General features: G+C 46.6%; 1 protein-coding gene across 1 annotated transcript in view; it reads right to left on the bottom strand.

The window, feature by feature from the left end:
* Nucleotides 1-19,264, bottom strand: part of LOC144597930 (potassium channel subfamily T member 2-like) — a 475,868-nt gene that overhangs the window by 260,554 nt on the left and 196,050 nt on the right. Inside the window, exon 10 of the mRNA XM_078407745.1 lies at nucleotides 2,188-2,368. Within this exon, the coding sequence (XP_078263871.1) occupies nucleotides 2,188-2,368 (181 nt within the window). The remainder of the gene's footprint in view (nucleotides 1-2,187; nucleotides 2,369-19,264) is intronic.

The following is a 19,264-nucleotide window of genomic DNA, read 5'->3' as shown; positions in this document are numbered from 1 at the left end:
CGTTTGTAGTTTAGTTTATGTTATTGTCACAAGGTACAGTGAAAAGCTTTGGTTGAGTGTTAACCAGTCAGTGGAAACACAATTGCACCATGTACAGATACATGATAAAGGGAGACTTTACAGAACATTATTTCAGGGTATAGGACCTCATTTCCATACGACATGTGTCAGACAGCGTAGAATCATAGTCATACTGCATGGACACAGGCCCTTCAGCCCAACTTCCCCATGCCGACAAAGATGCCCCATCTATACTAGTCCCATCTGCCCGCGTTTGGCCCATACACCTCCAAATATCTCCTGCCCATGTACCTGTCCAAGTAACTTTTAAAAGTTGTCCGATTTTACATTGGTTTTTGCACTATCATGGTCTAGTTTATTCAGAATGTCTGACAATTTATTGTATATTTATTATTCTTGCTGTTGCATCTAATGTGCCTTTAAAGCTGCAGCAAATAAGAATTTCATTGTTTTGTTTAGGTACAGATGATAATTAAACACCTTTGACCCAATGTGTATTTAAAGCTGCACCAAGTAAGAATTTCATTGTTCCGGTTCGTATCAAATGCATATAACAAATAACCACCCTTGAAATATCTAATTAATGTAAACATTTAATGAAGAAATTGCTCTGTACATTTGCAATATTTTTCAGATTGCTGTAAACTCAGTTCCAGTGCTTCTATCTCAATCCGTGATTTGTGACAATGTTGAAGACTAATTTTTCAGATATCCCTCTAAACCTTTCGTATCCAATTACCTGTTCAAGTGCCTTTTAAATGCTATTAGAGTACCAGCCTCAACTACCTCCTCTGGCAGCTCGTTCCATACACCCACCAATCGCTGTGTGAAAAGTTCAGAAACTCTCAGGTTTCTATTAAATTCCCTCTCACCTTAACCCAATGTCCTCTGGTTCTTTGTGTAGGGAAAAAAAACTGCAGATGCTGGTTAACATTGAAGGTACACACAAAATGCTGGAGTAACTCAGCGGGACAGGCAGCATCTCGGGAGAGAAGGAATGGCTGACATTTCCCATTCCTTCTCTCCCGAGATGCTGCCTCACCCTCTGAGTTACTCCAGCATTTTGTGTCCTCTGGTTCTTGATCCTTCTACACTAGGTAAAAGACTGCATTTTATCTATCTATTCCCCTCATGATTTTGTACGGCTCTATAAGATCAACCCTCAGCCTCCAGCACTTCAAGGAATACGATCGTAGCCCGCCCAACCTCTCCCTATCAGACTATGTGCACTCGGTTTTAGGCTTGGTTTTGGCATCAGGTTCAGCAAAGAGGTCGTGGGCCAAAGGGCATGTTCCTATGCTGCACTGTTCTATGTTCTATTCATTTACATTCATATAAATGTTGTTATAGCACCCACCTGGGAGCTCGTTCCATGTACCCACCACCCTTTGTGTAGAAAAAGTTGCACCTCGGGTTTCTATTAAAATCTTTCTTTCCCTCACCTTAAACCTATGTCCTCTGTTTCATAGAAACATAGAAAATAGGTGCAGTAGGCCATTCGGCCCTTCGAGCCTGCCCCGCCATTCAATATGATCATGGCTGATCATCCAACTCAGTATCCTGTACCTGCCATCTCTCCATACCCCCTGATCCCTTTAGCCACAAGGGCCCCATCTAACTCCCTCTTAAATATAGCCAATGAACTGGCCTCAACTACCTTCTGTGGCAGAGAATTCCACAGATTTACCACTCTGTGTGAAAAAAAACGTTCTCATCTCGGTCCTAAAAGACTTCCCCCTTATCCTTAAACTGTGACCTCTTGTTCTGGACTTCCCCAACATCGGGAACAATCTTCCTGCATCTAGCCTGTCCAACCCCTTAAGAATTTTGTAAGTTTCTATAAGATCCCCCCTCAATCTTCTAAATTCCAGCGAGTACAAGCCGAGTCTATCCAGTCTTTCTGATTTCTGATCCAGTTCCTGATTCCCCTATGTTCCTATGCTGTACTAGTTCTCTCAACTTATATTCATATAAATGTTGTCGTTGCACCTACCCCAATTACCTTCTCAGACAGCTCGTTCCACGTACCCACCCTCTGTGTGAAAAAAAATTGCCCCTCAGGCCCCGATTAAATCTTTCCCCTCTCACCTTAAACCTATGTCCTCTGGTTCCTGAATCCCCTACTCTGGGTAAAGGACATTCACCCTGCGTGTTTGCAATGCTTACCTGTATAGGCAACACAACGAGGGCCACGCAGATCATGATGACCACAAGGAGCTTGGACGGCCAAACTTTGGGGGTGACATCTCCAAACCCCACGGTGGAGAAGGTGACGATGCAGAAGTACAGGGAGTCGAAGAGGGTCAGGTTATTCCCTGCTCGCTCCAAGTGCTGTATTCCACAGATGCTGAAAGGCAGAAGAGTATTGAGGTGTTAGAAAACAGTTGTCAAACCTAATAAAGCTGTGCAGGAAGGAACTGCAGGTGCTGGTTTACACCCAAGAGAGACACCAAAATGCTGGAGTAACTCAGCGGTTCAGGCAGCATCTCTGGAGAGAAGGAATGGATAAAACTGTGCAGGGTAAAAGAACAGGAGATATTTATCCATTCCCAAGTCCTACGTTGCTCAATAATCCCTCTAGATTTATCAATTAATTTCTTCAATTGAACAATTCCACTGCTACAGTGGTGACAGGGATGAGGCCAGGTTCGGCAGTGACCACGCCAACACTTGCTGCCGGGTGAGCTGGCATGATATGTTTTATTTACAGTGGTCGGATGGTCCAGGAGCACATGGGGGCATTGTCCATCGGGGTCAGCGTGCAGGTGCTATGACGCTGACGATCTCGGGCTTGTCCCGGCAGCTCAGTCCTGGTCTTCGAAGGAGGAGGAGGAGGAGGCGTGACAATCTCAGGCTTCCACCTGCAGTTCACCCTTGCCTCGAGAGGAGGTGCTGACGCTACAGGTTTCTTCCTGGCAGCTCAGTTTTGGGCTTGAAGAGGCGATGCTGACAGTCTCTGCCAGGTGGCTCAGTCTTTGCCTCCGTGTGTGTGTGTGTGTGTGTGTGTGTGTGTGTGTGTGGATGCAGTCCCTCGTTGTCTGTGGGAAGGGAGAGGCACTGGCATCTCAGGCTTGCCCCAGCCACTCACAGTAGAGGGCTGGTTATTTAGGGCTTCTTCCCGGCAGTCCAGTCTTGGCCACACGGTGGCACTGGTGGTCCCAGCTTTGTCCCAGTGGCTCAGTCGTCCTTGAACCCGTGACAGGGAACACAGATGGCAGGAAGGTTCCCCACTTTCTCCCCCTTCCTCACTCACTCCTTCTCCATCACTCCTTTTTCTTCATAATCACAATCATACTTTATTAGCCAAGTATGTCTTGCAACATACGAGGAATGTCATTTGCCAGACAGTCACACCAATAAAAAGCAACAGGACACACAAAATGCATTTTAACATGAACATCCACCACAGTGACTCCTCCACATTCCTCACTGTGATGGAAGGCGAAAAAAAGTTTAATCTCTCCCTTCTTTGTCCTCCAGCGGTTGGGGGCCTCTAACCTTCCGTTGACGGGACGATCTTACTCCATTAGCCGGCGGCGAGCCTCCCTCGTCGGGGCGATCAAGCTCCTGCATCAGGGGGGATCTCAGCTCCCCTGCTCCGGGCGATCTGACACCGGGTCGGGGCTCGTCGAATGTCGTGTGGCTTTTGGAGCTTCCCGACGTCGGTCTTAACCAGAGACTGCGAACTCCTTGATGTTAAAGCCCGCAGTTGGAGCGTCGATCCCAGACAAGGGATCACACGTTCAGATGGTAACTCCACGCCCCGCAGTGTCAGTCCCACGCCTTGCGGTCAGTCAGTCAGTCAGTCCCAGGCAAGGCCTCCAGCTCCACGATGTTAGGCCGCAGAGCGACCAGAGATAGAATCCGGAAAACAATCGCATCTCCGGCAAGGTAAGAGATTGAAAAAAGGTTACCACCGCCCCCCCCCCGACCACCCACCCACCCCCCCCCCGACCACCCACCCACCCCCCCCCCGACCACCCACCCACCCCCCCCCCGACCACCCACCCCGACCACCCACCCCGACCACCCACATCCCCCCCCCGACCACCCCACTCACGACCACCCACCCCCCCCACACACACGACGACCACCACCACCCCCCACACGACCACCCCCACATGACCACCCCCCCCCGACCACACTCCCACACCCCTCCCACACCTCACCCACATCCCACACATAAAACAAACCAGAGAACATTAACACATCCTTTTAAAACTCACTAAAAATACCAAAAAAGACGAAAAGGACAGACAGACTGTTGGCGAGGCTGCCATCGAAGCGCCTCCCTCTACTTCACTCCCTTCTCCCCCTGTCTAGGATGCCTGTTTGTTTTAGGGAGTCGGCTGCTAAGGTTCAGGTGGTGACCCAATATCAGCTAATTGGCCCCGGCTGTTACCAGTGATGCTGGGGATTGGGCCTCTCCTGGCCTGTCAGTTAGTGACAGGGATCCAAGGACATCCAAGAGAGGGGGCGCTCTCATGCTACTTTATACAAATAAGGAACTGCAGGTGCTGGTTTATAAAAAACAACAGTACTTTAACTCTCATAATTCCCCTCAGACGCTGCATAGTCTGCACAGTGTTTCCAGCATTGTTTTTTTTTACTTTCAGATTATGAGCACCACAATATATATATTTATTTTTTTTAACCAAAAACTCCAAAGTGACCTCCAGGTTCAAGAACAGCTTCTTCCCAACAACCATCAGGCTCTTGAACACCAGTAACCATTAACTAAACTACCTTTGTTGCACCAAGGACTTCGGGGTTTTTGGACAAAATTTGTATTTTCTTATAATTTAGTTTTTTAGTTTAGTTTAGAGATACAAAGCAGGCCCCGCGGCCTACCGAGTCCATATCCACCAGTGATCAGACCATGCACAAGCACTATCTTACACACGAGGGACAATTTACAATAATGCAGAAGCCAATTAACCTACAAACCCGTATGTCTTTGGAGTGTGGGTGGAAACCGGAGCACCCGGAGAAAATCCACGCGGTCACTGGGAGAACGTACAAACTCCGGTACAGACAGCACCCATAGTCAGGATCGAACCCAGGTCTCTGACGCTGTAAGGCAGCAACTCTACCGCTGTGCCACCGTTCTACAGTACGTTATGTATGAGTATTGAGTTAACAGTTCTGTTATGCTGCTGCAAGTAATACGTTCAATAGACAATAGACAATAGGTGCAGGAGGAAGCCATTCGGCCCTTCGAGCCAGCACTGCCATTCAATGTGATCATGGCTGATCATTCTCAATCAGTACCCCGTTCCTGCCTTCTCCCCATACCCCCTGACTCCGCTATCCTTAAGAGCTCTATCTAGCTCTCTCTTGAAAGCATTCAGAGAATTGGCCTCCACTGCCTTCTAAGGCAGAGAATTCCACAGATTCACAACTCTCGGACTGAAAAAGTTTTTCCTCATCTCCGTTCATTGTTCTATTGGTGGCATATGTGACAATTAAATGCTAAAAAAAAGGCACAAAGTGCTGGAGCAGTTTAGCAGGTCAAGCAGCATCTCTGGAGAACATAGATAGGTTTTGGTGATTTTTATTTGTGTATTTATGTACAGAAATTTATTTGTTGCTACTTTCCCAGCAACTGTGCAATTGTTCTTTCTAAGACTATTTTCCTTGCTGTCATGCATTCCCCAGTACAAAACCCATTTTATTCCATGTCATATCTGCGGACAAAAATCGCCTGAGCAAAACTGAGCACATATGTTTTAACTTTACAAATGAAAATAAGTTAAACTAATATTTTTCCCCAGAATTATACCATACATCCCATCAGTCAAATGGTAAAGAAATGTGAAAACGCACAGCACCAGATTCTTCCCAGCTGTTATTAAGCAACTGAATCATCCTACCACAACCAGAGAGCAGTGCTGAACTACTATCTACCTCGTTGGTGACCCTCGGACTATCTTTGATCGCACTTTGCAGTCTTTACCTTGCACTAAATGTTTTTCCCGTATCTGTACACTGTAAATGTAAGAAAATAACTGCAGATGCTGGTACAAATCGAAGGTATTTATTCACAAAATGCTGGAGTAACAGCAGGTCAGGCAGCATCTCAGGAGAGAAGGAATGGGTGACCTTTCGGGTCGAGACGCTTTTTCAGACTCTGAGGAAGGGTCTCGACCTGAAACGTTACCCATTCCTTCTCTCCTGAGATGCTGCCTGACCTGCTGAGTTACTCCAGCATTTTGTGTACACTGTAAATGGATCAATTGTAATCATGCATTGTCTTTCTGCTGATTAGATAGCACGCCACAAAAGCTTTTCACTGTACCTCGGTGCGCGTGACAATAAACTAAATTGAATTGAGAAAAAACTGAGCATATTTGATAATATTGAAATCGGGTTTGCATTTGCTCAAGGTTTTACCATTAAAAGACTTTTGAGGATTTGGAGACATTATTAGAATTGCAGATTGCAATGAGAGGGACACAGCTGGTGGAGCTGTAGCCTCAGCACCAGCCTTGGATTACATTGGCTGCTTTCCCGAGGTAGCGTGAAGTGTAGACAGTCATTGCTGGGGAGTCTGGTCTGTTTGATGGACTGGGGTGCATCTACAACTAGGTGCAATTTCTCACGCTGCAGTGGGCAGAAGTTGATGACAGAGCATGAGTGGTAGATCCATAGGTGTCATCAAAAAAAGCTGGGTCAGGCAGCATCTCAGGAGAGAAGGAATGGGTGACGTTTCGGGTCGAGACCATCCTTCAGACTGATGTCAGGGGAGGGGGCGGGACAAATCAATCAACTAATTCCAATGGCAAGGGAACCAAATGATTGGAGCTGATAGATCTGTTGCAGCCTTCATCCGCCTTCACAGCCGTTGAGTTCAAGACAACATTGTCCACCTGGTCCACTGTTGAGGTAGTATTATTATTGCACTATGCACTAGAATTGGGGTTATTAATTTATTGAGTTCTCTGAATACATTCAAGAGAGAGCTAGATAGAGCTCTTAAGGATAGCGGAGTCAGGGGGTATGGGGAGAAGGCAGGAACGGGGTACTGATTGAGAATGATCAGCCATGATCACATTGAATGGCGGTGCTGGCTCGAAGGGCCGAATGGCCTTCTCCTGCACCTATTTTCTATTGTCTATTGTCTATTATATGTTATCCATGCCTAGTGTGTTTGCAGGCCTGTTCAGCTACTGCAAGTGAGAATCTCATTGTTCTGTTGTTGGAACATATGACTATTACACACGCTGTAAAATGGTAAGTGTTTCTGAAAACAGCTTAATCTTCTTCTAGCTTAAGCTGACTGCGAAGTTCACATTTTCAACAGAAAAACATTTAGGGTAAATGTTGTAAAAGTTTATGAAATACTTTTGATTTTAGAGATACAGCGCGGAAACAGGTCCTTCAGCCCACCGAATCTACTTCGACTTTTTCAGTCAGAGAGTTGTGAATCTGTGGAATTCTCTGCCTCAGAAGGCAGTGGAGGCCGATTCTCTGAATGCATTCAAGAGAGAGCTAGATAGAGCCCTTAAGGATAGCAGAGTCAGGGGGTATGGGGAGAAGGCAGGAACGGGGTATTGATTGAGAATGATCAGCCATGATCACATTGAATGGCGGTGCTGGCTCAAAGGGCCGAATGGCCTCCTCCTGCACCTATTGTCTATTGACCACCAATCATCTGTACACCAGTTCTATCCCATACACTAAAGGGCAATTTACAGAATCTAATTAACTTACAAACCTGTACATCTTTGGGATGTGGGAGAAAACCAGAGTACCCAGAGGAAACCCACGTGGTCACAGTGAGAACATGGAAACTCCACGCAGACAGCACCCGTGGTCTGGATCAAACCGGGTCTCTGGTGCTGTAAGGCAGCAGCGCGATCACTGTGCTGTCCCCAAGTCTTTGCCATTATGTATAAATTGGCAATCTTTTAAATTTAGCTTTAATCAATGTACCGTTCAAACCTACATAACTGGCTTTCAGTGTAGGCCAGACATGTCTCCCTCATTGCCTCAATGTACACTCGCCTAAAGCAAAGCAAATGCCACACAATGCCTCGCCGGCAATGAATTATTTGCTTATCCAGTTGCATAAGATTAACATTGCCTTAATACAAACAGTTTAACCAAGGTTATTAAAAGTGAACAATATTGGTTCAACCTTCAACTCAAGCATCTGGTTTACGGTAACTGGTTAGTTTCGGTAAATCACGGGAAGCCTCCAGCGTGTGTCAGAGTAAACATCTTTTCACTTGACTTAATAATTAGTGAGAACACTACTTTTTGGACAGCACAGAGGTGCAGTGGTAGAGTTACAGTGCCAGTGACCCGGGTTCGATCCTGACTACGGGTGCTGTCTGTATGGAGTTTGGGCGTTCCCACTGTGAATGCCTGGGTTTCCTCCGGGTGTTCCGGTTTCCTTCCTCACAGGGTGATCGGGTTGGTGCAGACAGAGTGGACCAAGGGCCTGTTTCCATGTTGCTTCTCTACAGTCTATAAGACTTTTTATTTTCTGATCAGAACAGGTGCCAAATGATTGGAGACACAAGCAGCTGCAGATGCTGATTTACAGGGATAAAAACCAAAGTGCCAGGGTAATTCAACGGGTTAGCATCAGGTAGCACTCAGGTTCGATCCTGACCACGGGCGCCGTCTGTACGGAGTTTGTACGTTCTCCCCGTGACCTGCGTGGGTTTTCTCCGAGATCTTCGGTTTCCTCCCACACTCCAAAGACGTGCAGGTTTGTAGGTTAATTGGCTGGGCAAATGTAAAAATTGTCCCTCGTTAGTGTAGGATAGTGTTAGTGCGCGGGGATCGCTGGGCGGCGCGGACCCGGTGGGCCGAAGGGCCTGTTTCTGCGCTGTATCTCTAAATCTAAAAATCTAAATCTGAAATCTAAATCTAAAGCACTGGGTACTAAATTAACTCAGTTTCAGTTGGGTTTTTTCCGAAATACTGCATGAAAACAAGGCCCTTTGGCCCACTGAGTCCATACTGACCATCGGTCACCCATTCACACCAGTTCTACGTTCTCCCACTATCTCATCCAATCCCCACACACTAGGGGCCAATTTACAGAACCCAATTCACCTACAAACCTGCACGTCTTTGGGATGTGGGAGAAAACCAGAGCACCCGGAGGAAACCCACGTGGTCACCGTGAGAACGTGCAAACTCCACACAGTTCTTGGGGAAGTCCAGAACAAGGGGCCACAGTTTAAGAATAAGGGGTAGGCCATTTAGAACTGAGATGAGGAAAAACTTTTTCAGTCAGAGAGTTGTGAATCTGTGGAATTCTCTGCCTCAGAAGGCAGTGGAGGCCAATTCTCTGAATGCATTCAAGAGAGAGCTAGATAGAGCTCTTAAGGATAGCGGAGTCAGGGGGTATGGGGAGAAGGCAGGAACGGGGTACTGATTGAGAATGATCAGCCATGATCACATTGAATGGCGGTGCTGGATCGAAGGGCCGAATGGCCTCCTCCTGCACCTATTGTCTATTGTCTATTGACAGCACCCGAGGTCAGAATCGAACCCGGGTCTCTGGCGCTGCAAGGCAGCGGCTCTACCAGCTGCGCCACTGTGCCGCCCTGAAAGACACCTCATAAATAACTTATTTGACTCCACAATACAAAAGATAATTAAGTTTTTAAAATCACGTATATAGCTTCATTTGCAATGCTGCACAGCTTGACTGATGCACGCTTTAAACTTTTATAGTTCTTGATCACATCAAGACTGGAAAATGTAATGTGACTGCTTCCAAGAAAAGATTAAATCTCAGGAGAAGCGGGGAGACGATGGTGATTAATTCCAACAGACATCACTCCATTCATGATCAAAAGCTGCACGTATCTCAGGCGAAGACCCTTTGGGCCTATTTCCTCACTGTGTCTCGAAGGTCTAAAGACAGAAGACAGTCTGCAGCAGAGTTGTCACGTTGCTCTGCCAGTTTTCAGAAGCATACCCAGGCACAAAGACGACATCTGTAGTCACACCACAGATGTGGGCCACATGAGTGGCAAGGGTGGGGGGTAATTTTGTGTAAATGGTGTATTGAATATCTGTATTGAATGTGTGTAGAGCCTCCGAGAATGTCGGATGGAGTTTTGGAAGGAATATGTTTTGTAGATATTTATTTCTTGAATATTTTTTGATAATTTAAAAAAAATCCGTAGTCACACTCCAAAGACGTACAGGTTTTTGTAGGTTGTAGAGGAAGGAACTGCAGATGCTGATTTAAACCAAAGACAGACACAGAAAGCTGGAGTAACTCAGCAGGTCAGACAGCACCTCTCTGGAGAAAAGGAATAGGTGATGTTTCGGGTTGAGACCCTACTTCAGAAGAAGGTTCTCGACCCATAACCTCACCTATTTCTTTTCTCCAGAGATGCTGCCTGTCCCGCTGAGTTACTCCAGTTTTTTGTGCCTATCCGGGTTTGGAGGTTAATTGGCTTTGGTGAACTTGTACATTGTGCCTAGTGCGTGTCGGATAGTGTTAGCGTGTGGGGATCGCTGGTTAGCATGGACTCGGTGGGAATGTTTCTGCGTTATATCTCTAAACTAAACTAGAAAGATCAGAATCAGAAAGGTGGGACTATTGATTGAGCCTACGTTTCCACGACACGTTGATGGGTTACCCAGGCCGGGAGCATGGAGTGGCAGGTGGAGAAACCGTTCAGCCAAGGCCTATAATTTACAATCGACCATATAATGAAAATAGAAGTGTTGAAAAAAACTTGATGGTCAATGGCACTTTACTGTCACAAGTGCAACCGCACAATGAAGTGCTTTTCTTGCATAAAGGTCAGTGAGGTATTACCATGCCCAAGCACATAAACGTAACATTATCAAATTTGCAGATGACACAAAGCTGGGTGGTAGTGTGAACTGTGAGGAGGATGCTATGAGGATGCAGGGTGACTTGGACAGGTTGGGTGAGTGGGCAGATGCATGGCAGATGCAGTTTAATGTGGATAAGTGTGAGGTTATCCACTTCGGTGGCAAGAACAGGAAGGCAGATTATTATCTGAATGGTGTCAGGTTAGGAAAAGGGGAAGTATAACGAGATCTGTGTGTCCTTGTTCATCAGTCACTGAAAGCAAGCATGCAGGCACAGCGGGCAGTGAAGAAAGCCAATGGCACGTTGGCCTTCATAACAAGGGGAGTTGAGTATAGGAGCAAAGAGGTCCTTCTGCAGTTGTACAGGACCTTAGTGAGACCGCACCTGGAGTACTGTGTGCAGTTTTGGTCTCCAAATTTGAGGAAGGACATTATTGCTATTGAGAGAGTACAGCGTAGGTTCACAAGGTTAATTCCCGGGATGGTGGGACTGTCATATGTTGAAAGAATGGAGCGATTAGGCTTGTATACACTGGAATTTAGAAGGATGAGAGGGGATCTTATTGAAACATATAAGATTATTAAGGGATTGGACACGCTAGAGGCAGGAAACATGTTCCCGATGTTGGGGGAGTCCAAAACCAGGGGCCACAGTTTAAGAATTAGGGGTAGGCCATTTATCACGGAGATGAGGAAAAACTTTATCACCCAGAGGGTTATGAAGCTGTGGAATTCTCTGCCTCAGAAGGCAGTGGAGGCCAATTCTCTGGATGCTTTCAAGAGAGAGTCATATGGAGCTCTTAAAGATAGCAGAGCCAAGAGATATGGGGAGAAGGCAGGAACGGGGTACTGATTGTGGATGATCAGTCATGATCACAGTGAATGGCGGTGCTGGCTTTAAACTTTGCCCCGCTCACCTTAAAGCTATGCCTTCTAGAATTTGATTTGTTTTTCTTCCTGGGCAAAAGGGCATCAAATTAGGTTCAATAAGTCATGACAAAATGGTCAATGTTTCAAAATGCTATTGAATAACGATTTGGTACAATGATTGAACAAACTCAGCTACTGCCAGCTTGTATGATCGCATCTAGAATCAGACATAACAACCTTTTTATATTTAATTCTGAAGTAGGGCTAGCCCCGAAACGTCACCTATTCCTTTTCTCCAAAGATGTTGTCAGAGCTGCTGAATCACTCCAGCATTTTGTGTCTCCCTTCAGTGTAGACCAGCATCTGCAGTTCCTACCAACACACATTTTATATTTAAATTTAGACCCACTATTAAATGATGAATAATTGAAAATCCAATTATATTTCACTTCAAAATGAGGATTTCAATTCCACACACAGTCAATTTTATTGTTTAATTAATTCCAAGAGGGGGAGGAGGAGGAGGAGGAGGAGGAGGAGGGGGGGGGAGGGGAAGGGGAGGGAGAGGAGGAGGGAGGGGAGGGAGGATGGGGGGGGAGGGGGAGGGGTGGGGAGGGGAGGGGAGGGGGGTGTGGGGGGAGGCGGGAGGGAGGGGGAGGGAGTGGGGGGGAGGGAGGGAGAGGGGAGGGGGAGAAGAGGAGGGAGGGGAAGGGGAGGAGGGAAAGGGGAGGGGAGGAGAGGGTGTTGCACCAATGCAGGAGAGGTTTGGGCCCAACGGGTCCACTCGGTCTAGTTGAGTACAAGAGTCAGGAACTCGTCCTGTTGCTTTACTGCACTTTGGTTCGGCTGCATTTGGAGTATATTGTACAGTTCTGGTCGCCCCATTACAGGAAGGATGTGAGGCTTTCAGGAAGATTCAGAACAGGTTTACCAGAATACTGACTGGATTGGAGGATATTAGCTCACAGGATAGGATGGACAAACGTGGATGCGAAGGAAGGATGTGGAAGCTTTGGGAAGGGTGCAAAGTAGGTTTACCAGAATGGTGCATGGACTGGTGGGGGTATGAGCTACATGGTGAGGTTGGACAGACTTGGGTTGTTTTCTCAGAACATTGGAGGTTGTGGGGAGACCTGACAGAGGTATGAAGTTTTGCACATTCTCCCTGTAACCGCGTGGGTTTCCTCTGGGTGCTCCGATATACTCCCAAAGACGTAGGTTAATCGTCCCTCTGCAAATTGCCCTCCACTGTCTCGGGAATGGGTGGAAAAGTGGGATAACATAGAACTAGTGTGAACAGGTGATCGATGGTCGGTGTGGACTCAGTGGGCCGCAGATCCTGTTTCCTGGCTGCATCTTTTTTAATAAAACAGTCAAAATGGAGAGGAAAGGCTCAGAAGGTGATGGAAAACTTTCAGGTAATTTACTTTTTTTTTTAGCTCAGTTAACTTAAAATGTGTTTAATTTCAAGGCAACTCAATTATTTGTTTCTGGTGTTGGCAGCGAGTCAACCCTTAGCAGGACTTAAATGACTGTCAAAGCAGTTCACAGGCAGGCAGGCAGGCCGCAGGCTCTCCAAATTACATCTCAAATACGATCTTCAAAGGCTACTTGGTTAAAACTAATTCTTGTGCAATCAACCAGAAACTCTTTTGAAAACTGCAGCAGCAGGAATGATTTAACAATTCAAGAAAAAACATAACCCTTCTCTGACAACCAAACTCTCCAGGATTCAAGTCTCTCTCATTTTTTTAGTCTAGTTTAGAGTCTAGAGGAAGCGGGCCCTTCGGCCCATTGAGTCCGTGCCGAGCAGCGATCACCTACCTGTACACTAGTTGAAGGTATTTATTCACAAAATGCTGGAGTAACTCAGCAGGTCAGGCAGCATCTCAGGAGAGAAGGAATGGGTGACATTTCGGGTCGAGACCCTTCTTCAGACTGATGTCAGGGGGGTGGGACAAAGGAAGGATATAGGTGGAGACAGGAAGATAGAGGGAGATCCGGGAAGGGGGAGGGGAAGAGAGGGACAGTTACACTACCTGTACACTAGTTCTATCCTACACAGTTGGGACAATTTGCAGAAGACAATTAACCTACAAACCTGCACGTCTTTGGGATGTGGGAGGAAACCGGAGCACCCAAAGGAAACCCGCGCGGTCACAGAAAGGACAATGCAAACTCTGTACAGCCAGCACCCGTGGTCAGGATCGAACCCGGGTCACTAGTGCAGTAAGGCGACAACTCCACTGCTGCGCCACTCAACACCACCAACATTTCCCAATCTGTCACTGTTCCATTGAAACAGATTCACACAAAATAAAGTGGTTGTTTTATGTTTCCTCAAAGTTCCTTCCAGTTGATGGTAACTTGGCATTGGCATTGAAATCACAAAACTAGAGTTTGCAGCAAGTAGGATTCTTAAGAGTTATAGTCAGACAGCCTGGAAACAGGCTCTTCAGCCCAACTTGCCCATGCTGACCAACATGTCCCATCTACACTAGTCCCACCTGCCTGTGTTGGCCCATATCCCAGTCCTATCCATGTGCCTGTCCAAATGTATTTTAAATGTTGTCATAGTACCTGCCTTAATAAACCTCCTCGGGCAGCTCGATCCACACACCTGCCACCCTTTGAGTGAAAACGTTACCCCTCAGATTCCTATTAAATCTTCCCCCCCTCACCTTAAACCTATGGCTTCGTGTGATACATTTGAAATTAACTTCCCTGGGTAAGTGCTTACAATCAAATAAATGTTCCAATAGATTCGCGATCATGTTTTACATAAAATATAGTGGTTTACAACTAATTATGTCCAAGTTCTTTTTTTGTTAATGGCAACTGAATTCTGTACTGACATTGAGATTGTGCACTGCAAGGGCCAGGAAGCGAGGGGGCAAGATCATCTCTGACCCCTCTCACCCTGGCCACAAACTCTTTGAAGCACTTCCCTCTGGAAGGCGACTCCGGACTGTCAAAGCAGCCACAGCCAGACATAAAAACAGCTTTTTTCCAACGAGTGATAGTTCCACTCAATAACCAAAGTCTGTCGTATCTTTTTTGCTCTGGTTTATTTTCACCCACGTGTTTAGACCGTAATGTTGTATCCTTATTGTTTTGATGTGGTTATGCTTTATTCTTAATTGTTAACTGTGTGTTTGTGTTGTCATTTGTGAGCGGAGCACCAAGGCACATTCCTTGTATATGCACATACTTGGCCAATAAACTTATTCTCATTCATTCATTCATTCATTCAAAAGCAAGGAATGCAAAAGACTAATGAAACTTTTTGATGAAATCAGGGAACTGCACTGCATAACAGGATGCTTTTTCTGAAGCTGCCCTGGCACTGCAGTTGCTATTGATTAGCTCAATTCTGGAAAGTCAACATAACTGTACTGGGCAAAGTACAATTCCACCGCCAATTTTCAAGCAACTGGCGGTCTGACACCTCCTTCAATCAGGACAAAATTGCAAGAGCGCACTTGAAATTCCTCCCCCACCGCCCCCCCACCCCCTCCCCGGAAAATGTGTTGCCTGGGCCGGGTGAGGCAGCCAATCCAAACCTCATTGGGACTTCGGCGGCTGATCGGCAGGTCGCATTTGCTCCCTGCAGCTGGGGTTATAGACAATAGACAATAGGTGCAGGAGTAGGCCATTCGGCCCTTCTGGAACTCCGGCCCGCCCAGAGCCGGCAGATCCATTCCCATTGCCAACTGCCGAGGCCGACTTTGCGGGCTGGTATCGCGGCCTCTCCTCGGCCTAGGCGGGCCGTTCCTGCCCCGTTGGACACCTCTCAGAGGCCAACCTCTGTTGGTCTGGCAAAACAGATCATCCGGAAAGGCTCTGGAACCAAGGGTGGTGGAACCTGTACTCGATTACATTTGCCCTAAAAACACTTGCAATGCTCTGACCATCAGCAAATATATATATATGTATATATATATATTATATATATACACATTTATTCAAAGGCATTTAACATCAAAATTACACCCTGCCTCACAGAGAAGGGATCGGTGCAGATATTGTGAATGCTCAGTACAGTCTAACTGGTCACAGCCAGAGCTGAAGGGCACCATGCACAGTTCCACCACTAGTACTTGTATCTCTTTGTCTCTCAATAGACAATAGGTGCAGGAGTAGGCCATTCGGCCCTTCGAGCCAGCACCTCCATTCAATGTGATCATGGCTGATCTCCACACAATTGCAAACCTCCACTTTTATTCCAAAACGGTCTGTAATACTTCTCCACTTGCAGATGGTGAAGATAATTAGTACAACCATATTCTGAAGAAGGGTTCCAACCCGAAACGTCACCTATTCTCTTTCTCCCCCCCCAGAGATGCTGCCTGACCCACCTAGTTACTCCGGCATTTTGTGTCTATCTTCAGCATAAACCCGCAATCTTCCGACACAGCCAAATTATATGTCCGACTTATAACTCAGACAGAACCCGTAGAAGGGTCCCGGCTTGTAACGTCATCTACTCATTCTATCCACAGACACTACCTGACCCGCTGAGATCCTCTATCATCTTTGTTCACTTTTGTTCAGATTGTTCAGATTGTCCATCAAACTTACACCATCTTGCATTCATCCTTGTGTTTATCATCTGAAGGGTCCTGGTTGAAAACGTTCCCTGTCTATTTCCACCACAGATGCTGCCTGACCTGCTGAGTTGCTCCAGCAGTGGTGTGTTGCTCCAGATTCCACCCTCTGCAGTCTCTTGAGTCTCGTTGTATTTATCATTACCCTTCGTATACTGTTTACTCTGTGATGTTCATGTAATCAAGGAGTTTCATTCCATCCTGGTGTGCATGACAATATCACCCCTATCTGTTCCCGATGTTGGGGGAGTCTTGAACCAGGGGGGCCACAGTTTAAGAATAAGGGATAGGCCATTTAGAACGGAGATGAGGAAAAACTTTTTCACTCAGAGAGTTGTGAAGCTGTGGAACTCTCTGCCTCAGAAGGCAGTGGAGGCCAATTCCCTGGATGCTTTCAAGAGAGAGCTAGATAGAGCTCTTAATGATAGCGGAGTCAGGGGGTATGGGGAGAAGGCAGGAACGGAGTACTGATTGAGAATGATCAGCCATGATCACGGTGAATGGCGGTGCTGGCTCGAAGGGCCGAATGGCCTACTCCTGCATCTATTGTCTATTGTCTATCTCTGCCCCCCAATTTTATATGCTCCCAGCTGGTCTCCCCTCAACCTCTGCTGAGGGAAAAGAATCCAAGTTTGGTCAAACTCTCCTTGTAGCCAATACCCTCTAATTCACACAGTCACATGGAGAATGTGCAAACTCCGCACAGCCAGGGCCAAAGGTCAAGATCTATGGTACTGAGGCAACAGCTCTACCAGCTGTGCTACTGTATCACAGGAGGGGGACTTATTCAGTGTTATTGTTTCTCCCCTTGCTTTCTTCATCAGCTATTTCATTATAAGATTGGGGTTAGTGAGAGAGACAGAGACCTGTTGGCCAAACATGCAGTTGGACTGGGAGATCACGTAAAACAACGTGCAGAAAGGAACACACAGCAAGCTGGAGTAACTCAGTGGGCCAGGCAGCATCTCTGGAGAGAAGGAATGGGTGACGTTTCGGGTCGAGACCCTTCTAAGGTCTGAAGAAGGGTCTCAACCCAAAACGTCACCCATTCCTTCTCTCCAGAGATGCTGCCTGACCCATTGAGTTACTCAAGCTTTTTGTGTCGACCTTCGATTTAAACCAGCATCTGCAGTTTTTTTCCTACACTGTCGAAAGGAACTATAGTTGCTGGTTTATACCAAAGATAGACACAAAGTGCTGGAGTAACTCAGCACCTCTGGAGAAAAAGAATGGCTTAACGTTATGTGTTGGGAACCTTCTTCAGACTTAAGGCGACTTAAGTATATCCCGACCCGAAATGTCACCCATCCTTTTTCTCCAGAGATACTGCCTGACCTGCTGAGTTACTCCAGCACTTTTCGTATATCTTCACGTAAAATAATCTCCAGGAACGCATCTAACTAGAGTTGGGAATCTAACCGATAGCCAACTTACATGCAGTACCGCCTGCCTGCACTTGGCCCAAATGCCACTAAATCTTTCAAATATTGCAAATAATTAATAAACTTCTCATTCGGTATGAAACACCCGTAGCAGTTGGTATTCCAGGCGTGTTCATTCAGTGTGTGTATGAGATGAATGACTGTCTTGGCCTTGAAGGTCAGCAGCTGTGATAGACAGCTCTGTGGCCTGGAACCTCCAATTATCTCCTCCCAGTGAGCCTGCAGCCAGCGGCAGGTCGCTCAGAGAAATTAATGCCTGATTTTGAGGATGAACAGAATGCTTAATTTGAAAAAAAAAACAAGGATAGCAATGAATACAGCCATCACAAACACAGTGTTAACAGTCACAGTCTCCACACCAGCAACAGCACCAGTGTGTGCTGCAGTGAAACCTGCTGCAAACACCATGCCAGATCCTATTCATGATGATAGAGAGAGTCATATAGCATGGAAATAGGCCCTTCAGCCCAACTTGTCCATGCCGACCAAGATGCCCCATCTCAGCTGATTCCACCTGCCAGCATTTGGCCCATAACATTGCAGTTGATACAAAGCTGGGTGGTAGTGTGAACTGTGAGGAAGATGCTATGAGGTTGCAGAGTGACTTGGACAGGTTGTGTGAGTGGGCGGATGCATGGCAGATGCAGTTTAATGTGGATAAGTGTGAGGTTATTGTCTATTGTCTATCTCTTTGGTGGTAAGAATAGGAAGGCAGGGTATTATCTGAATGGTGTCAAGTTAGGAACAGGGGACGTACAACGAGATCTGGGTGTCCTAGTGCATCAGTCACTGAAAGGAAGCATGCAGGTACAGCAGGCAGTGAAGAAAGCCAATGGAATGTTGGCCTTCATAACAAGGGGAGTTGAGTATAGGAGCAAAGAGGTCCTTCTGCAGTTGTACAGGGCCCTAGTGAGACCGCACCTGGAGTACTGTGTGCAGTTTTGGTCTCCAAATTTGAGGAAGGATATTCTTGCTATTGAGGGCGTGCAGCGTAGGTTTACTAGGTTAATTCCCGGAATGGCAGGACTGTCATATGTTGAAAGACTGGAGCGACTAGGCTTGTATACACTGGAATTTAAGAGGATGAGAGGGGATCTTATCAGAACGTATAAGATTATTAAGGGGTTGGACACGTTAGAGGCAGGAAACATGTTCCCAATGTTGGGGGAGTCCAGAACAAGGGGGCACAGTTTAAGAATAAGGGGTAGGCCATTTAGAACGGAGATGAGGAAAAACGTTTTCAGTCAGAGAGTTGTGAATTTGTGGAATTCTCTGCCTCAGAAGGCAGTGGAGGCCAATTCTCTGAATGCATTCAAGAGAGAGCTGGATACAGCTCTTAAGGATAGCGGAGTCAGGGGGTATGGGGAGAAGGCAGGAACGGGGTACTGATTGGGAATGATCAGCCATGATCACATTGAATGGCGGTGCTGGCTCGAAGGGCCGAATGGCCTCTTCCTGCACCTATTGTCTATTGTCTTTTGTCTATAACCCTCCAAACCTGTCCGA

Source organism: Rhinoraja longicauda, chromosome 11, assembly GCF_053455715.1.
Source record: "Rhinoraja longicauda isolate Sanriku21f chromosome 11, sRhiLon1.1, whole genome shotgun sequence".
Classification (NCBI taxonomy): domain Eukaryota; kingdom Metazoa; phylum Chordata; class Chondrichthyes; order Rajiformes; family Arhynchobatidae; genus Rhinoraja; species Rhinoraja longicauda.
Note: the sequence above shows the minus strand (reverse complement) of the source record. Positions and strands in the feature narration are given on the sequence as shown.